The 13,661-nt window shown below is 50.8% G+C and overlaps 1 protein-coding gene across 1 annotated transcript; it reads left to right on the top strand.

The window, feature by feature from the left end:
• Positions 1-3,883: 3,883 nt before the first annotated feature.
• On the top strand, positions 3,884-12,988 carry LOC142588797 (uncharacterized). The gene is made up of 3 exons (XM_075700617.1): positions 3,884-4,553; positions 4,868-5,115; positions 9,707-12,988. Exons 1-3 carry the CDS (start codon positions 3,884-3,886, stop codon positions 11,825-11,827), a joined length of 3,039 nt encoding a protein of 1,012 aa, XP_075556732.1. The 3' UTR covers positions 11,828-12,988.
• The last annotated feature ends 673 nt before the right edge of the window (positions 12,989-13,661 follow it).

Genomic DNA, 13,661 nt, shown 5'->3' with positions numbered 1-13,661 from the left:
GTCAGTTTTCATGGCGTGGCATGTGTGCCATTATTTTCCACGGGAAGAAGGGGAGCCGTAGGATTCACACCAATTATCATATCGTTGTCTGCTCAGTTGTTTTACGCACCTCCTTGCTTTCGTCTCTAGGCGGTTGACTACCTGCGGAAGAACTTCGTCATGCGGCGAGAACCGGAGTTTGGGCTAGGCCTCCTTCTGATGTTTTCGTAAGCGAAGGAGATCAAAGTTCGTGTTTGGTTGATCCCCGTTCACCCTTTGCTCCGTCGCATGCTCGAGCAAAATCCGCTTGAAGTTCGTTAAGATGGAAGCCGCCGGGACTCCCTCAAAGGTGGGAGATACTCGACAATTCATCCAGTCGGCGACTTTAGTCACATGTCGCTGTTTTCCGTCTAACTATAGGCAGGTATAAGAGTGATCGTGGCCTAAGCAGTCCTTCTCCGCGGTCCACCTTGGTTTGCCATGTCCTCGCCATGTCGTAAAATCCGACATGTGTGGTGCATTAATCGGAGATTGGTCACGTTGAGAAGAACATAAGGGGTCCGAGAAGTGGTTGTAGACTTGTAGGCGTCGAACAGAGTCGTTTCTATAACCGCAGCTTGCGCGACGGGCATTGAAGTATAGCCACCAGCTGCAAGCTCAACTCCATTAGTCCCTCTGAACTGTTTAAGCACGCCAGGAATATGCTTATTTTTGGTGCAGTTGGGTTTTATCGTTTTATTTCAAGACGTGTTAGTCTCAACGTATGCCCTATGATGCAGAAAGTTGTAGGTTCATCGCAGATGGGGTTGAAAATAGTGCTTGTTGGTACACTGAAACTTTTGGAGGAGCGCTTTTACCGTCGGCACAAAGAAAGGACACGCGGGCGCAGACTAACTAGTTTTTATTTGAGAGAACATATGTACTGAAGGACGACGGGCGACTGGCCTAAAATCAGTTCACTGTGACATCAGACAGACAACGGACAGAGCTACCCGAGCGCACAGCCAAATCAGTCGATCAGCCGCTCAAACTGCCCAGGTAATTCTTTACTCTTGAACTGATTCATGGCGCGCTTACGCAATTAAGAGGGGCTCCCCGTACGAATCGCGTAGCTTCAACAATATCACGCGTAATTTGGTCTTTGTGTCGCCTCTGGATTCGGCACTTATCAAATGCTGGCGAACAGCCAAGCAACGCTACATGTTTGGCTAGGTGACTACTATACGTCCTGTGTCGAGAGACACAGCGTGTTCTGGAAGGCGCGTGTAGAGGCCACGTGTTGTTTGTGCTATGTAGTTCTTCGTTGGTGTTTTAATGGAAGTAAAGCAGTAGTGGTCGCACATTTTTATTTTTTTTTCATTCCTAAGTCAAATTTTAAAAAAAGTAACCTCTAGAAGCGTGAATGAACAAGAAAGCTTGCGATTTTACAGACACTCCCGACAACAAAAGAAAACTTTCAATGCACAAAATATGTGCTTTACTCCGGATTTCCAACTTATCAAAGTTAGACCGCGCCGAAACAGGTTATGCAGAGTTGGCGGTATATGTACATTACTCACAGTGATGTATCTACTACGCGGAAAGACGCGGCCTCACAATTGCAAAAACAGGAATGCGTCCATCCTTAAATAGCAATTTTTCTTCATTATGCTTTGCAGCAAGTACCTGGTTCCATTCTTTAAGCATTATTTGGGCTCTTGAAGCAATGGTTGTCCGATTGGGGAGACAGGTTAACGATTGTCCCTGATTGGTCCCATCTACTAAATTCTTACTGATTGGTCGTTGTTGTTGTTGCTGTAGCCTGTGATGCGTGTGGCTCGTACCCACGATGGGGGATTGGCCAAGAAATGGGTGGATTATTCGAAATTATTATGGAGCATAAATTTCCTAATATCTATTGAAATAGCATTGAATAGCGCAGAATTACATGTTAAATAAAATCAGGAAGGTCAATTGAATGATTAATAATTAATTTAAAAGTAAAAACAAAAAGAAAGGAATTTAGCAGGGCATTCGTTTAGATTCCGTAAGGAATGTTCGGACAGCGAAGCATGCATACCTGTGGCTGAATCCCAAAGTGGACGCTCCGAACGAAAGAATTGTAGGTTCTGTCAAGTCCAGGCCAATTCTTCGAAAAGGTATTTCCAACCATCTTTTTCTCACCGCAGTAAAGCGGCGGCAAGATAGAAGAAAGTGGTGTATCGTCTCTTCCTCATTACAAAAAGAACAGAGGGGGGAGGGAACCAAACCCGACCTGTGTAAATAGAAATTCAGCGAGGGTATGCGGCAGCGTAATTTGGTGAGGCAGACCTCAAGCATCTTTGTGTCACAGGATTCGCTATGCCAGGGAAATGCCAGGTGCTAATACTCTGGAGAAGCAGTCAAATGTGGGTTTGATAAGGCTAATCTTATTGATCGCATCCGAAATCTTGCCGCCGTGATCTGTGCTGTCACTGGTAGAATAGGAAGAACAGGGCCGGATAGTGATGCATTTGCCAGTGAATCAGCAGTTTCATTAAAAAACAAACCTTTATGCCCTGGCACCCAAATCAAGTGAACACATTGCACATGGGCTGGAACTAGTAAGTGGAAGAGTTTTAGCATGGGTGACTCATTAGTAGCGGTAAGGCAAGAGCATACTGAAAGGGAGTCAGTCAGAATGGCAGCCGTTGTAATCATTGGGTCTAATTTACGTAAAGCTAGGATTACTGCTAACAACTCGGCCAGAAAAATAGGCACGAAATCAGGCAACCTTAAAGAAAAAGACCAGTCGAGCGCAGGACAAAATATTCCAATCCCAGCTTTTTCCTCGCACTGTGAGGCATCTGTTGCAATGATAACGTTTGTTTCTAGGCTGCTTAGGTGGTCTTGCAACATGGCGTTTAAGATGCCGTAAGGGAGTAATTTCGCGTGGTTTGGGAAAATGTTATCGAACCTGATCTCTGGGTAATATAAATGCGTATTATCATGAAGCACCTCGCGAATTTGCACATTTAGTGGTTCAAGTAATGTTTGCAAAAATATAATCTGTGGTCTATGAAACCTGGGCCAATGAATAGGAAAAAATAAATCTGGATCAGAGAGGAAAATAATTTGAAGGCGGTTTAATGGGGATTCATATAGCCTTAGGAAAGTCTGATCTGTCAGAAGGTGAAATCGGCATATTATGGGTGGGATTCTTGCCTCCAGGTATAATACGGCATTCGAAACGTATTTTGGGAGGCCTAAGCACAGACGTAGCGCCTCTCGTTCTAACAAAACTAGCGGCCGAAGCTTGTATGCTGGACCACCTGAGAATAAAACGCATCCAAATTCTAACACCGGACGAACATACATCTTATATACCATCAAGAGGGATTTTCTTCGCAAACCGGTTCTTCGGTTGCTCAACTTGCGCAACATGCCCATTGAACGAGCTCCTTTTGTCGCAATATATTCAATATGCGGCCGCCAGTTAAGATTTCCGTTGTAAATAACTCCAAGGTATTTTAGTGACTCTACTTGTGGGATATCTTCGAGATGATGACTGATTGGTCCCACCTACTAAAGTCTTAACGTTATTGTTCTCTTTCTTGTTTCATTCTCTGTCTAATTTTAGTAGATTTACCGTTATAGTGTTTCAGTTTTAATTAAAATAGAAGTAATACGATCCCCATTTGTCTATTCAATCACACTTATTTTCTCTTTTTTTTTCATTCCTTAAGCTTAAAATGTATTTTCCCTGCGCCACTCGAGTCTTTGCCAATCCTCCGTTGCGGGTAGGCGCCATGGTGACCATGCTTTCAAGTCATCATCGTCATGATCATCGCGCGCGGCTCGTGCGGCCACGCGCAGCACCTGCCATCGAGAAGAAGCCAACGCTAGACCGTCGTGTCGCTGCCCCTAAGTGCTCTTCGAGTCGACCATGCGCAGGGACGCTCCGCCCCACAAGTCCGCTAGCAGCGCTAGCAATGACTCGCGGTCCAAAGGCCCGCCCTCTGCCGCTGACCGCCACACAGACAGCGCTGCAGCACAGCCCCAACAGCGGTACAGACGTAGCTTCGACGAGCACTCCGTTGCTCAGGAACTGGCCGCAGCCGCTTTGCGATCCAACGACGCCGGAGCCGCCGTCCAGCCAGTGGTCAGGACGCTTCGGCAGCACCGAAAGCGGTCCACCTCCGTGGAAGGACTTTCGTCCAGGCCGAGCGACACGCAGGACCGAGCCAAGGGTTCCGCCATCCAAGCCCCTACGCCGTTCGCGAACGCGTCCGTCGCCGCGCAACAAGGCCATCAGCGCCGCGGCTCCGTTGCGACGGATGCCGGAGCTACGGGCCTCGTCGCCTCATCGCACTCGTCTGAAGCGCCGCCTGTGGCTGAACCGTCGTCGAGAGTGGCGGTGGACGTCGGCCGCGCTTCCGAAGAGGCCGCCAAGACCAAGACCTACGCTTCGAGCAGTCGCGCCTCGATCGCACGGTCCTCCCTGCACGACAAGGCGTCTAAGGAAGTCGCCCAGCCGGCACCGGACGCGTCCGCTTGCGTCGTCGACGTTCCGGTGCCTCTCGAACACCGCGATTCGCCTGCGACAAGGGAACCACGTGAGTGTCGCCTGCTGATATTATTCTTAATGCAAAGCTTGACGGTATGCTAGAGAGTACTCAATCAGCTCAGACTGTCATAGTATACTTCGAAACTACATTTCTATCTGCTTGGCATGAAAATGAAGAAAAACTGCCCTTTTGTTCGCAAAAAGGTACTTACGCTCGAACTGTTTTCTTGAGGGGTGGGCGGGGGGGTAGGGTTCAGAGTGTTTCTTCCGCTCTGGATCGGCGAGTGATATCTAGGCCGTGGGTCTGCAGTACGCACTACTTATGTGAAGAGTGAAAAGCATAATGCGACGCGGTGTGCGCAGCGACGGAGGACCGTCCCTTCGCAGCGCACGCCCGTCGGGTGTCCTTCACGGCGGAGCAGGTGGACAGCGCGATGACGGCACTGACGGAGGGCCGCTCCGCTAGCGCTTCGGCACAGCGTGGTCGCCGCCGAGTGTCCGTTCCGGGGGAGGAGCTGGAAAGCACGATTTCGTCATTGCCTACGGGTGCCGGACAAAGCGACCCTTCCGGACAGCGTCCAAGTCACACCTCCACCGGATTCTCCGATCAGGTGCGTACAACTTCGCGTGTCTCGATAAGTCGGCCGACTACTAGTACTTGATCAAGGCCAGGCTTCACTGTCGGCTCTCGCGTGCCGGCCTGCAGTCCATAGCAAACATCCGTAACAGGAACAGGGAAAGTTTCGCTACTTTTCTGTTTAGCGCTGTTTTAGCGCTGCTTTAAAACTATCTTGTCAAGTCTAAGCAGTAGTGTGACGACATCTTGGCGAAACCACGGCGATCACTGTGGAGGTATAGATATGTACTTCGTGGATGAGCCCCCATTCGAAATCATTGCCTTCATAAAGCGTCTCGATATAAGCGCAAAGGGACAACGGACGAAAGGAAAAAGGAAAGGGCGGAAACAGCACTAGAAACCAACAGGTTCTTTTTTTTTTCATGCGAATGCATCGAATGGCCATTGAGCGAAAAACCCGCGTCTCTAGCAGCGAAGCGGCACCTGAAGTCCCATTGGCTGCGACTCCACGTCACCTGCGCGCTTCAAATGGACGTAAATGCTTTCGCATTCACATCTTATAGATGTCCTCGTTTTGTTTTTGTTTTCTGATAAATATCCGAAACCGCGTCACGATTCCCCACATAACATCCGCCCGCGTTACCCACACGGATGGATGGATGGATGGATGGATGGATGGATGGATGGATGGACGGACGGACGGACGGACGGACGGACGGACGGACGGACGGACGGACGGACGGACGGACGGACGGACGGACGGACGGACGGGTTGGTGGGTGGGTGGATGGATGTTATGAATGTCCACTTTGGAACGTGGCGGTGGGTTGCGCCACCCAGTTCTTGCTATTATACTGCCTAATGTATAGGTTAAACAATGAAAAAAAAAAAACACTATGAACTGCCATGTGCACGCCCAAATTTCCTGATCCCCTATTGCGAACTGTGCTTTCGTACGTCTCAGTCTTTTGTCGTTTCCCTACTTTTCTTCCGCCAATCCTCCAATCGCCTCTTACTACATACATACAATAAATGTCGTATTGGCCTCGAGCTCCACCACTGGAAAAGCTGGCGCCACCGTCGGCGTGACGTGCTAGGAGGGATCACGTGGACATAGCGGCCGCGTCGGCTGCTTCGGGCGCGCTGAAGCGAGCTGAAAACGAGAGTTTAAATTCCCTCGTGCGCTGCGGTCCTCATTCAGTGGCGAGATTTTCCTGCTTCGAGGGTCTCCTTTACAACGCTTGAAAGCACTGCAATAGGTAGTGGCTGCCTTTGAAGGCGCACAACATGGTAGGCTACTGCTCGGTGCCGCAATGCCGGACGCACGCAACGGAGCACGGTGTCAGCCATAGGTGTCAGCCTTATCCACACGTAGCCGCAGGACAAGAAGCTGTGTGAAGCTTGGCTCGCGAAACATAAAACCGGCAAACAGTCATCGGCTACAACTCGGGTATGCAGCAAGCACAGACGCGAGGAAGATTTCTGCTACGGCGCCCGGTCTGCGATGTTCTGAAAACGCTCACTGAGACGCTCGCCCGAGTCCGCTGCCCGACTAATGTCATGACGGTTTGGTCTGTGAACCTGTCGATGCTATAGAAACTGGCAAGTTCAGTGGAGTAGAAAGGCAGCGGTAAGAAGCACATTTAAAAAAAGCATGCATATTGTCATATTTGTGTTATGAATTAATGCACTGGATTACAAAAAAAGGAGCAGCGGGGAATTGCACGCTGAGAACACCGATAAACATACAGTGCGACGCAACTCGAGAAATAGTATTGAAAGGTCAAAGAATTTAGAAGAAAAAAAAGATTGAATCGTCACGACGGCACATCACAGTCCCCGTAGGCGTCGAAGTCTCTACGATGAAATTATTTTTGAACAGCTCTGATAGCGCCCACGCAACAATGGTTGCTTGTATACTGTCAAATGCTCATATTCTGCGGCCTAAAGCTCATGGCACGGTGCGAAAACGCGCGCGCGGAGAAAGCGAAACAGTGCGCGGACAAGCATGCAGACGCGCAGTCGGTCGCTGCGAATCTGCGCGATCGCTTCATTGAGGCTTCATTCTATTACGCTCCATTTAGTTATACAAACACTATAAGAACATATTTCAGATAGTTTGCTCTGAGCGTTTACCTACCTTTCACGCAAGCCGGTTCGGGAGACTCCATCGCGGCGACCGCGCGCAGTGGCGTTCACTGTACGTATTCGGTAAAGAGATAGCGTCTGTAAACGATTGTGTGCTTTCAGTTTGCCCAAGATTATTATTTAGACAGTAAGAAACTTCTCTCGTTTCGAAAGTACTTACAGAAATGTCCGGGAGAGCTCGCGCGTGGTGTTTTCAGTGAGCGCTGACAGCAAAACCTATGAGGAGCGCGCCACGTGATCCCTCATACTACGCCAGCGAGGCGCTTCCGATAGATGGCGACTCCGTAACTCCTCGCCGCCAATAGTGTCTCCCTCTGAGAGATCTCCTGTTAACTATTCAATCATGTTGTGGTCTAGTTTGGCTAGATGGCGCACCCCCTCTTCGGTCATGTGTTCATCTTCGACCAATGAGGTCGTGACATCTGGCAGGCAACTCTTCGTGCATTAAACGGCCGCTTGCCGGCCCAGTCCTTTGTGTCGTTTGCTCAAGTGCGGTCGTCTCTGCGCCTCCCTCCCTCGCGTCGGCGTCGTCGGGCGCTCGCCGCGCGCCCTCCGGACGCCGGGCCCCCGCCGCCTGCCGCTGCCGACACAACGATCGCTTCAGTATCAACTTACAAGTATATAGGCATCCATTTGACGCCTGATATAAATTGGTCTTTTCATATATCACAGATTACTAACATGGCAAATCGCGTCCTTGGTTACTTTCGAGAAACCCTGCGACTAGCACCCCCATCGGTGAAATCCGTTGCTTACTGATCCGTCCCAAATTAGAATATTCATGCGCGATCTGGGACCCTCATCAAAATAACCTTTCTATTACTCTTGAATCTGTACAAAATCGCTCAGCTCGTTTCATTTTCTCCGCCTATTCCTTTCATTTAAGTGTAACTGAACTAAAACGTAATGCTCATCTCACAACTTTAGCGAACCGCCGAAAAATTTCCCGACTGTGTCTGTTTCATAAATTCTTTTAACATCCATCTCCGAAGTCCATTATCAGCCCCGCCCATCGCATTTCCAATCGCACAAACCACGGGAAGGCCGTCTACGCTCCCCCTGCCCGCACTTCTGCGCATCTGTCATCATTTTTCGTCCATACGGCAAGGGACTGGAATGACCTGCCAAACGCCATCGTTGATCAGATCGACTCATCGTCATTCAGATCATCCATAGAAGGAATGTACTGCTGAAATTCCACCCCCTCATGTAATATCCCTTCAATGGGGCCTTTGAAGTACTAATAAGTAAGTAAATAAATAAACAATCTCGAGCAGCTCTGCGCGCGGACCTGTGCGAGGCCAACCCAAGCATGAGATCCCATGTCCCCGAGGCTGAAGGCGGCGTCGACGTCGGCGGACGCCCCTCATTCATATTGGTCGGTCAGCATCGCGAGGGTCAGCACGAACCCCTCGGTCATTTCCTTGGTGGTACCGATTCTAGGTTTTAATGCACCGGAAGCATCCAGCACTTTGACAGCTATACCGTGGCTTCTGGCAGTACGAGGAGGACACGCCCGGAACTATAGCAGCAGCCCCACGCGTGGGCACCGGTTTGCGGAAACGTAGGTTGCAATGGGCGCTGATAGAGAACGCGAAATATCATTGCGGTGATTAATTAATAAGCGTAGACGGGCTACTTTGATGCATCTTGAAAGGCTCAGGCATGGTAACCAGCGCAACAGGACAAAGGACACAGAACAAGAAACATACATGGCCGAACACGAACCCGTGTCCTGCATCTTGCTTTATACGCTGAGACCCAAAACACGCTAGCACGAAAATTCGCAGATTTGCGATACTGGAATCCTTCTCCCTCCTTTGTTTTGATTTGCAGGTTGTTATGTCTGAGCCGTCCTTGTCAGCAGAAGTATATGTCAGTGGTGTTTTGTGCTAACGGTGGATGTAGACCACCGGATCATTTGGCGATCGAGTGAGTGCATAACGAACGTTCGTTATTTCGTTATTCACGATTCGTTATTCATGACATTGGGAAGGAGGCAAGCAGTCGGATTCAGATTACCCTTCCGAGCATGGTTAGAGACTGTGCCAGCTAAGGCAAGCGCATAAAACGTGTAGTGAGTGTGAATGGTGCTGTCCGATAGGCCGAATAAGTGGAGCGTGACAATCTCCGTCGAGGTAGACAAAAAGAAGCAGCACTTCTAATCACTAGGTCGCCGCAGACGGCGTTGCTTAGGTATTGATAACATTGAGGAGCACTGTGTTCTGTGGGCTGTACCTGTGCTCAGTAAAGCAGTTCCACTGTTGTTGCGCCTGATCTACTGGAAATAGCTAATTGCAAGCGGCCGCAACTTCGAGCCAAGAAAGTAACTTCTTCGGTTACATATCCACTCTGATGGTAACACGCAAACGGGCCCGCCTGCCCTCCGGGCTTTTACTTCATCGGATTTTTTATTGTTCGAGTAACTTAAAGATTGTTGCCTAATATTTGACGCTCCTTCTCTCCACCACCAACAGCAGCAGTCTCGGCTAGAAGATTTGCTGCCGTTATCCCGTCAGAAGGAAAATGGAAAAGAAGCGCCGTGGTTGCGCCATCCAGCCTTGACGATGGCAGTGGTGGTCCTCACGACCATCGCGCTGGTGGTGCTGTTCAATGTTCTACGAGGAGGCAGAACCAAAGATGACGAGTTGCTCTGCGGCACGCCGGATTGCATCGACCACGCCAACATCCTCGGCCTCAAGGGCCGCCGTCCGCCACCATGCACGGGCTTTGGTGACTTCGTCTGCTCCGGCTGGAAGGCAAACACTCGGGGCATCAGCACAGCCGTCACAGCCGACGCTCTGTTCTCCTGGGTAGAGACGGTCGAGAAGATGAGCATCGGCGACTTCGACCGGCAGGCCGTAGTCAATCGGCCGCTGAGCATGATGCGCAAGTGCATGGTGAGGACCGACGGCGGAGGACAGGGTGCCGTGACTCGTCTCATCGACTTTGTAGACGGCAGCAGCTTCGCTTGGCCGACGGCCGGTGACGATCGCCAAGGGCAGATCGTCGACTACGGCCGGCCGTTGCAGCTGCTTCTCGAGCTCTCCGTCTCGTGGGCTCTGCCGCTGTGGTTCCGAGCACGGATGGTTCCGGCTGTGGCGTCCGCTCGTCTACAGCTTGCGCGTCGCGCCATCGTTTTCACTCCGAGCGCGCTAGCGTCCATCTGGAGAACTGTACACGTGACCTTGACGGACTACGAAGCCTATCCCGCCTACCTGAGCTACTTCAACGAAACCGTATTCAAGTACCGACCTCCTTCGCCGTCCTTCGCGTCCTTCCTGGTCGGCAGAAGTGCCCACGTGCAGACGGTAGTGCTTAACAAACTTTCCGAAGTCTTCGACAACCCTTTCATGCAGCCCAGACTCTTGGAAATCCGAGGCCTTCCGAAGCGGGTCCGCAATCTGGACGCCGAGGTGTGGATGCGCACACTTCAATCCGTTTTCGGCGGTAACGGGACTGTGACAACAGGCGACCTTATTTTGACGACGAGCGACGACCTCCTCAATGCCATGGACTTTATCACAGAGGCGAACAGTGCTCAGGACATTTTCTTTCACACGATCTGGTGGTTCTTGCAGTTTGTCGGAGCCGCGACGAGCGACAGGCTCTTCCAGTCTGCAAGTGACCATCCACAAGGCAAGCGCTACCAACAAACCATCTGTTTCGCCCATGTCGACACGACGTACAACGCCCTCCTGGCATCCATCAGCAAAGCGCTGATGTCGACGCACGAACACCTTGCCATCGCGAACCAACTAGAGAACATTCGCGCCATCGCTCTCGAGAAACTGCGGTCCTATTTCAAGCACAGCGCTGAGACGAGAGAAGCGCTCTCCGCGGTCCTCGAGGGCATGTCCACTGTCATCTGGCCGGAGGACGACTTCGGAAGACCGGGCGGCTTTGAACAGTACTTTGGGGAACCTTACCGCGGCCAGGACGGCTTTTTCGGTGAATGGCGATGGAGCCGCTTGCAACGGCAGGCCCGGAATTCCGCAGAGCTCAGCTGGGACACTCAGTATTACGTGGCCTTCGCGGAAACCTACGCGGCGGGCTCGTCGCACTTGACCGCGTACAATCCTGTGCGCAACGCCATTTTTATTTCGGTGGCGGCCCTGCGGCCCCCGTTCTACTACAAAGGAGCCACAAGCGCCATGATGTACGCGGGACTCGGCTACCTATACGCCGAGGGCATCTTCAACGCCCTGAACACGATGGTGCACCTCTTCGACGGGGGCACCACAATGCAGTTGTCTGACAAGCCGAGCACGCGGGCATTCTGGGAGGCATCGTCATGCCCGAGAGCTCTAGGGGCACAAACGTTTCCAGCACTGCTCGCGTTGGATGTCGCTTACACGGCGTACTTGCGGTTCAGGAACGAGACCTCGGACTTAAGGCTAAAAGGACTGCCCGAATACAGTCCCGAACAGGTCTTCTTCGCCACCTTCTGCCACGGCACTTGCTGGGCCCACGATTTTGTGAGAAAAGAGTCCTCGGTCTGTAACCAGGCAACTCAAAATTTCCCTTTGTTCATGAAAGCGTTTTCTTGCAATGTTACCGCTGAAATGATGCCTTACGCGAAATGCATGCACGACTGAATGGACGCCTCGGTGAGCACTCAGGACTCTCTTAACGCTAACTTTGAGTTTATACTTTGCGCTGAACTACGTTTCCCGGTTGTTCAGAGATTGGGCGAATGACGGGCGTTCCCTTGTTGTGACTTTTGCTACGTATTTTCTTTTTGCTTTATTAGCGTTTCGGCTGCAATATCTCCGCGTTATATCGCTGTGTGGCCTTGTTAACACACGTGACGCGCTGAAAGAAGAGCAGCTAGTCCTCAAGTAGTAACGTATCGTTCTATTATCGCAAAGGGTGAACGGGTTTCACGTTAGCGGCATTTAATTCTCCGCATTCTTTTACAAGGCATTGTTTGCATTGATCCTGCCCTGTCAGCATCAGTCTTGCACGCGCGTTTCAAGCTGCTACGAATGGCTCTGCGTCCGGGGCAGCCTTCAATGTGCCGTTTTACCGTTTGCTAGCTCAGCGGTGTCGCTTTGCGCTACCGTGTGTGCCGAGCGCTTTTAAATTGACTCGTGATTATAAACAACGAACGATTGCACTCGATGGGTGCCATGCATCATACGTGGCGACTCACTCGTGCAGTGGATCCGGTTTTTCCCTTGCCGCTATTAAACGCTCGAAATCCTTACATGGTTTGCTGTACCATGCTTGACTGTCCTGTCACCTATGCAGTTTTGGATGTTCTAAATGCTAGCCTTGTTCTATGAATGGTCAGGCGTGGTGGGGCTTCTCGCAGCAACATATCTGTTGGATACCGTTTATATGTCATGAAGCTAAGTCTAGGCCTACTGGTCACATACCTCCGGATTGCGAGAATTGGAGAACTCCAGTCGAGCGTGAAACGGTGGAACGCTGTATATATTGCAGGCATCTGAAGACTTGAACGACGCTTACCAATAGGCGCGAAGTATGCGATATGTTAGTTGTCTAACCTGAGAGGTCGAAGCTTACAGGTTAACCAATTTATACGTTTACCGCGCAATTGGGCGAATGAGCAGAAAACGGCAAGCGCAATGTTTGCAGTAAGTGGGCAGTATGGATTGGAGCTCAAAAGGCGAGTTACCTTTTGTTACTTTTCTGAGAGCTCGAAGAAATCAAGTTGGGCACGTCGTTTAGCTACAGCGGTACACCCATGCGAACGCCGTAGCGTTCAAAGCGCCGGCTTGTATATGCGTTGCCGAAAAAACTAGAGCGTGCAGTTTTACCGACTCCTACCATAAATTGGGTAAAAGCGAAGTCGCAGGCAGAGATGTGGCTCGGGCGACGAAGTTGATACGGTCCGAGCCCGAAAGTGTCATGCGCTGCCCCCCCCCCCCCGAGCCAGGCCCGGTGTCTTCAAGCTTCACCCGTACCTGTTCCGGCCCGATTTGGCCCATTCGCCCTTGGGCCTATAAATGTAGCGTACTCCAGTTCTCGGTTATTGTGAAGATACGAGCCCAGTGATTCCACTGGCCTACCCCATTTCGGAGCAGCTTTTATAGCAGCCAAAATACGTTTTGGAGCACTAAATTGGAATTTCGGAGCAGCATTGTGTACGACATACGCTGCTGTTTTGCCTCTGTTGCCGCTGCCGGTGTACAGGGCCCCAGGCCTCGTCAAGCTGCTCAATGAGCAGCTTTTTGTCTGGCGTCCATCTTTCCTTGAGGAAAATAAAAATCGATTTTGATTAATGAAAGCGATTGCAAACTTCCCGTAAAGTCCTCTAAAGTTCAAGCACCAGCAATTTTGAGAAATCTAATGCCAGCTACGCAAATATTTGCCCGCACAGGTCGCTTACATGTTGTGGCAGGCAGTTATTGCGAACAAGTAGAGCTGGCCATCAAAAAATTTTTTGTGTGTGACCATGAGGCT

This window comes from Dermacentor variabilis, chromosome 7 (assembly GCF_050947875.1).
Source record: "Dermacentor variabilis isolate Ectoservices chromosome 7, ASM5094787v1, whole genome shotgun sequence".
NCBI classification, from domain to species: domain Eukaryota; kingdom Metazoa; phylum Arthropoda; class Arachnida; order Ixodida; family Ixodidae; genus Dermacentor; species Dermacentor variabilis.
This window is presented reverse-complemented; position numbering and strand designations above follow the sequence as displayed.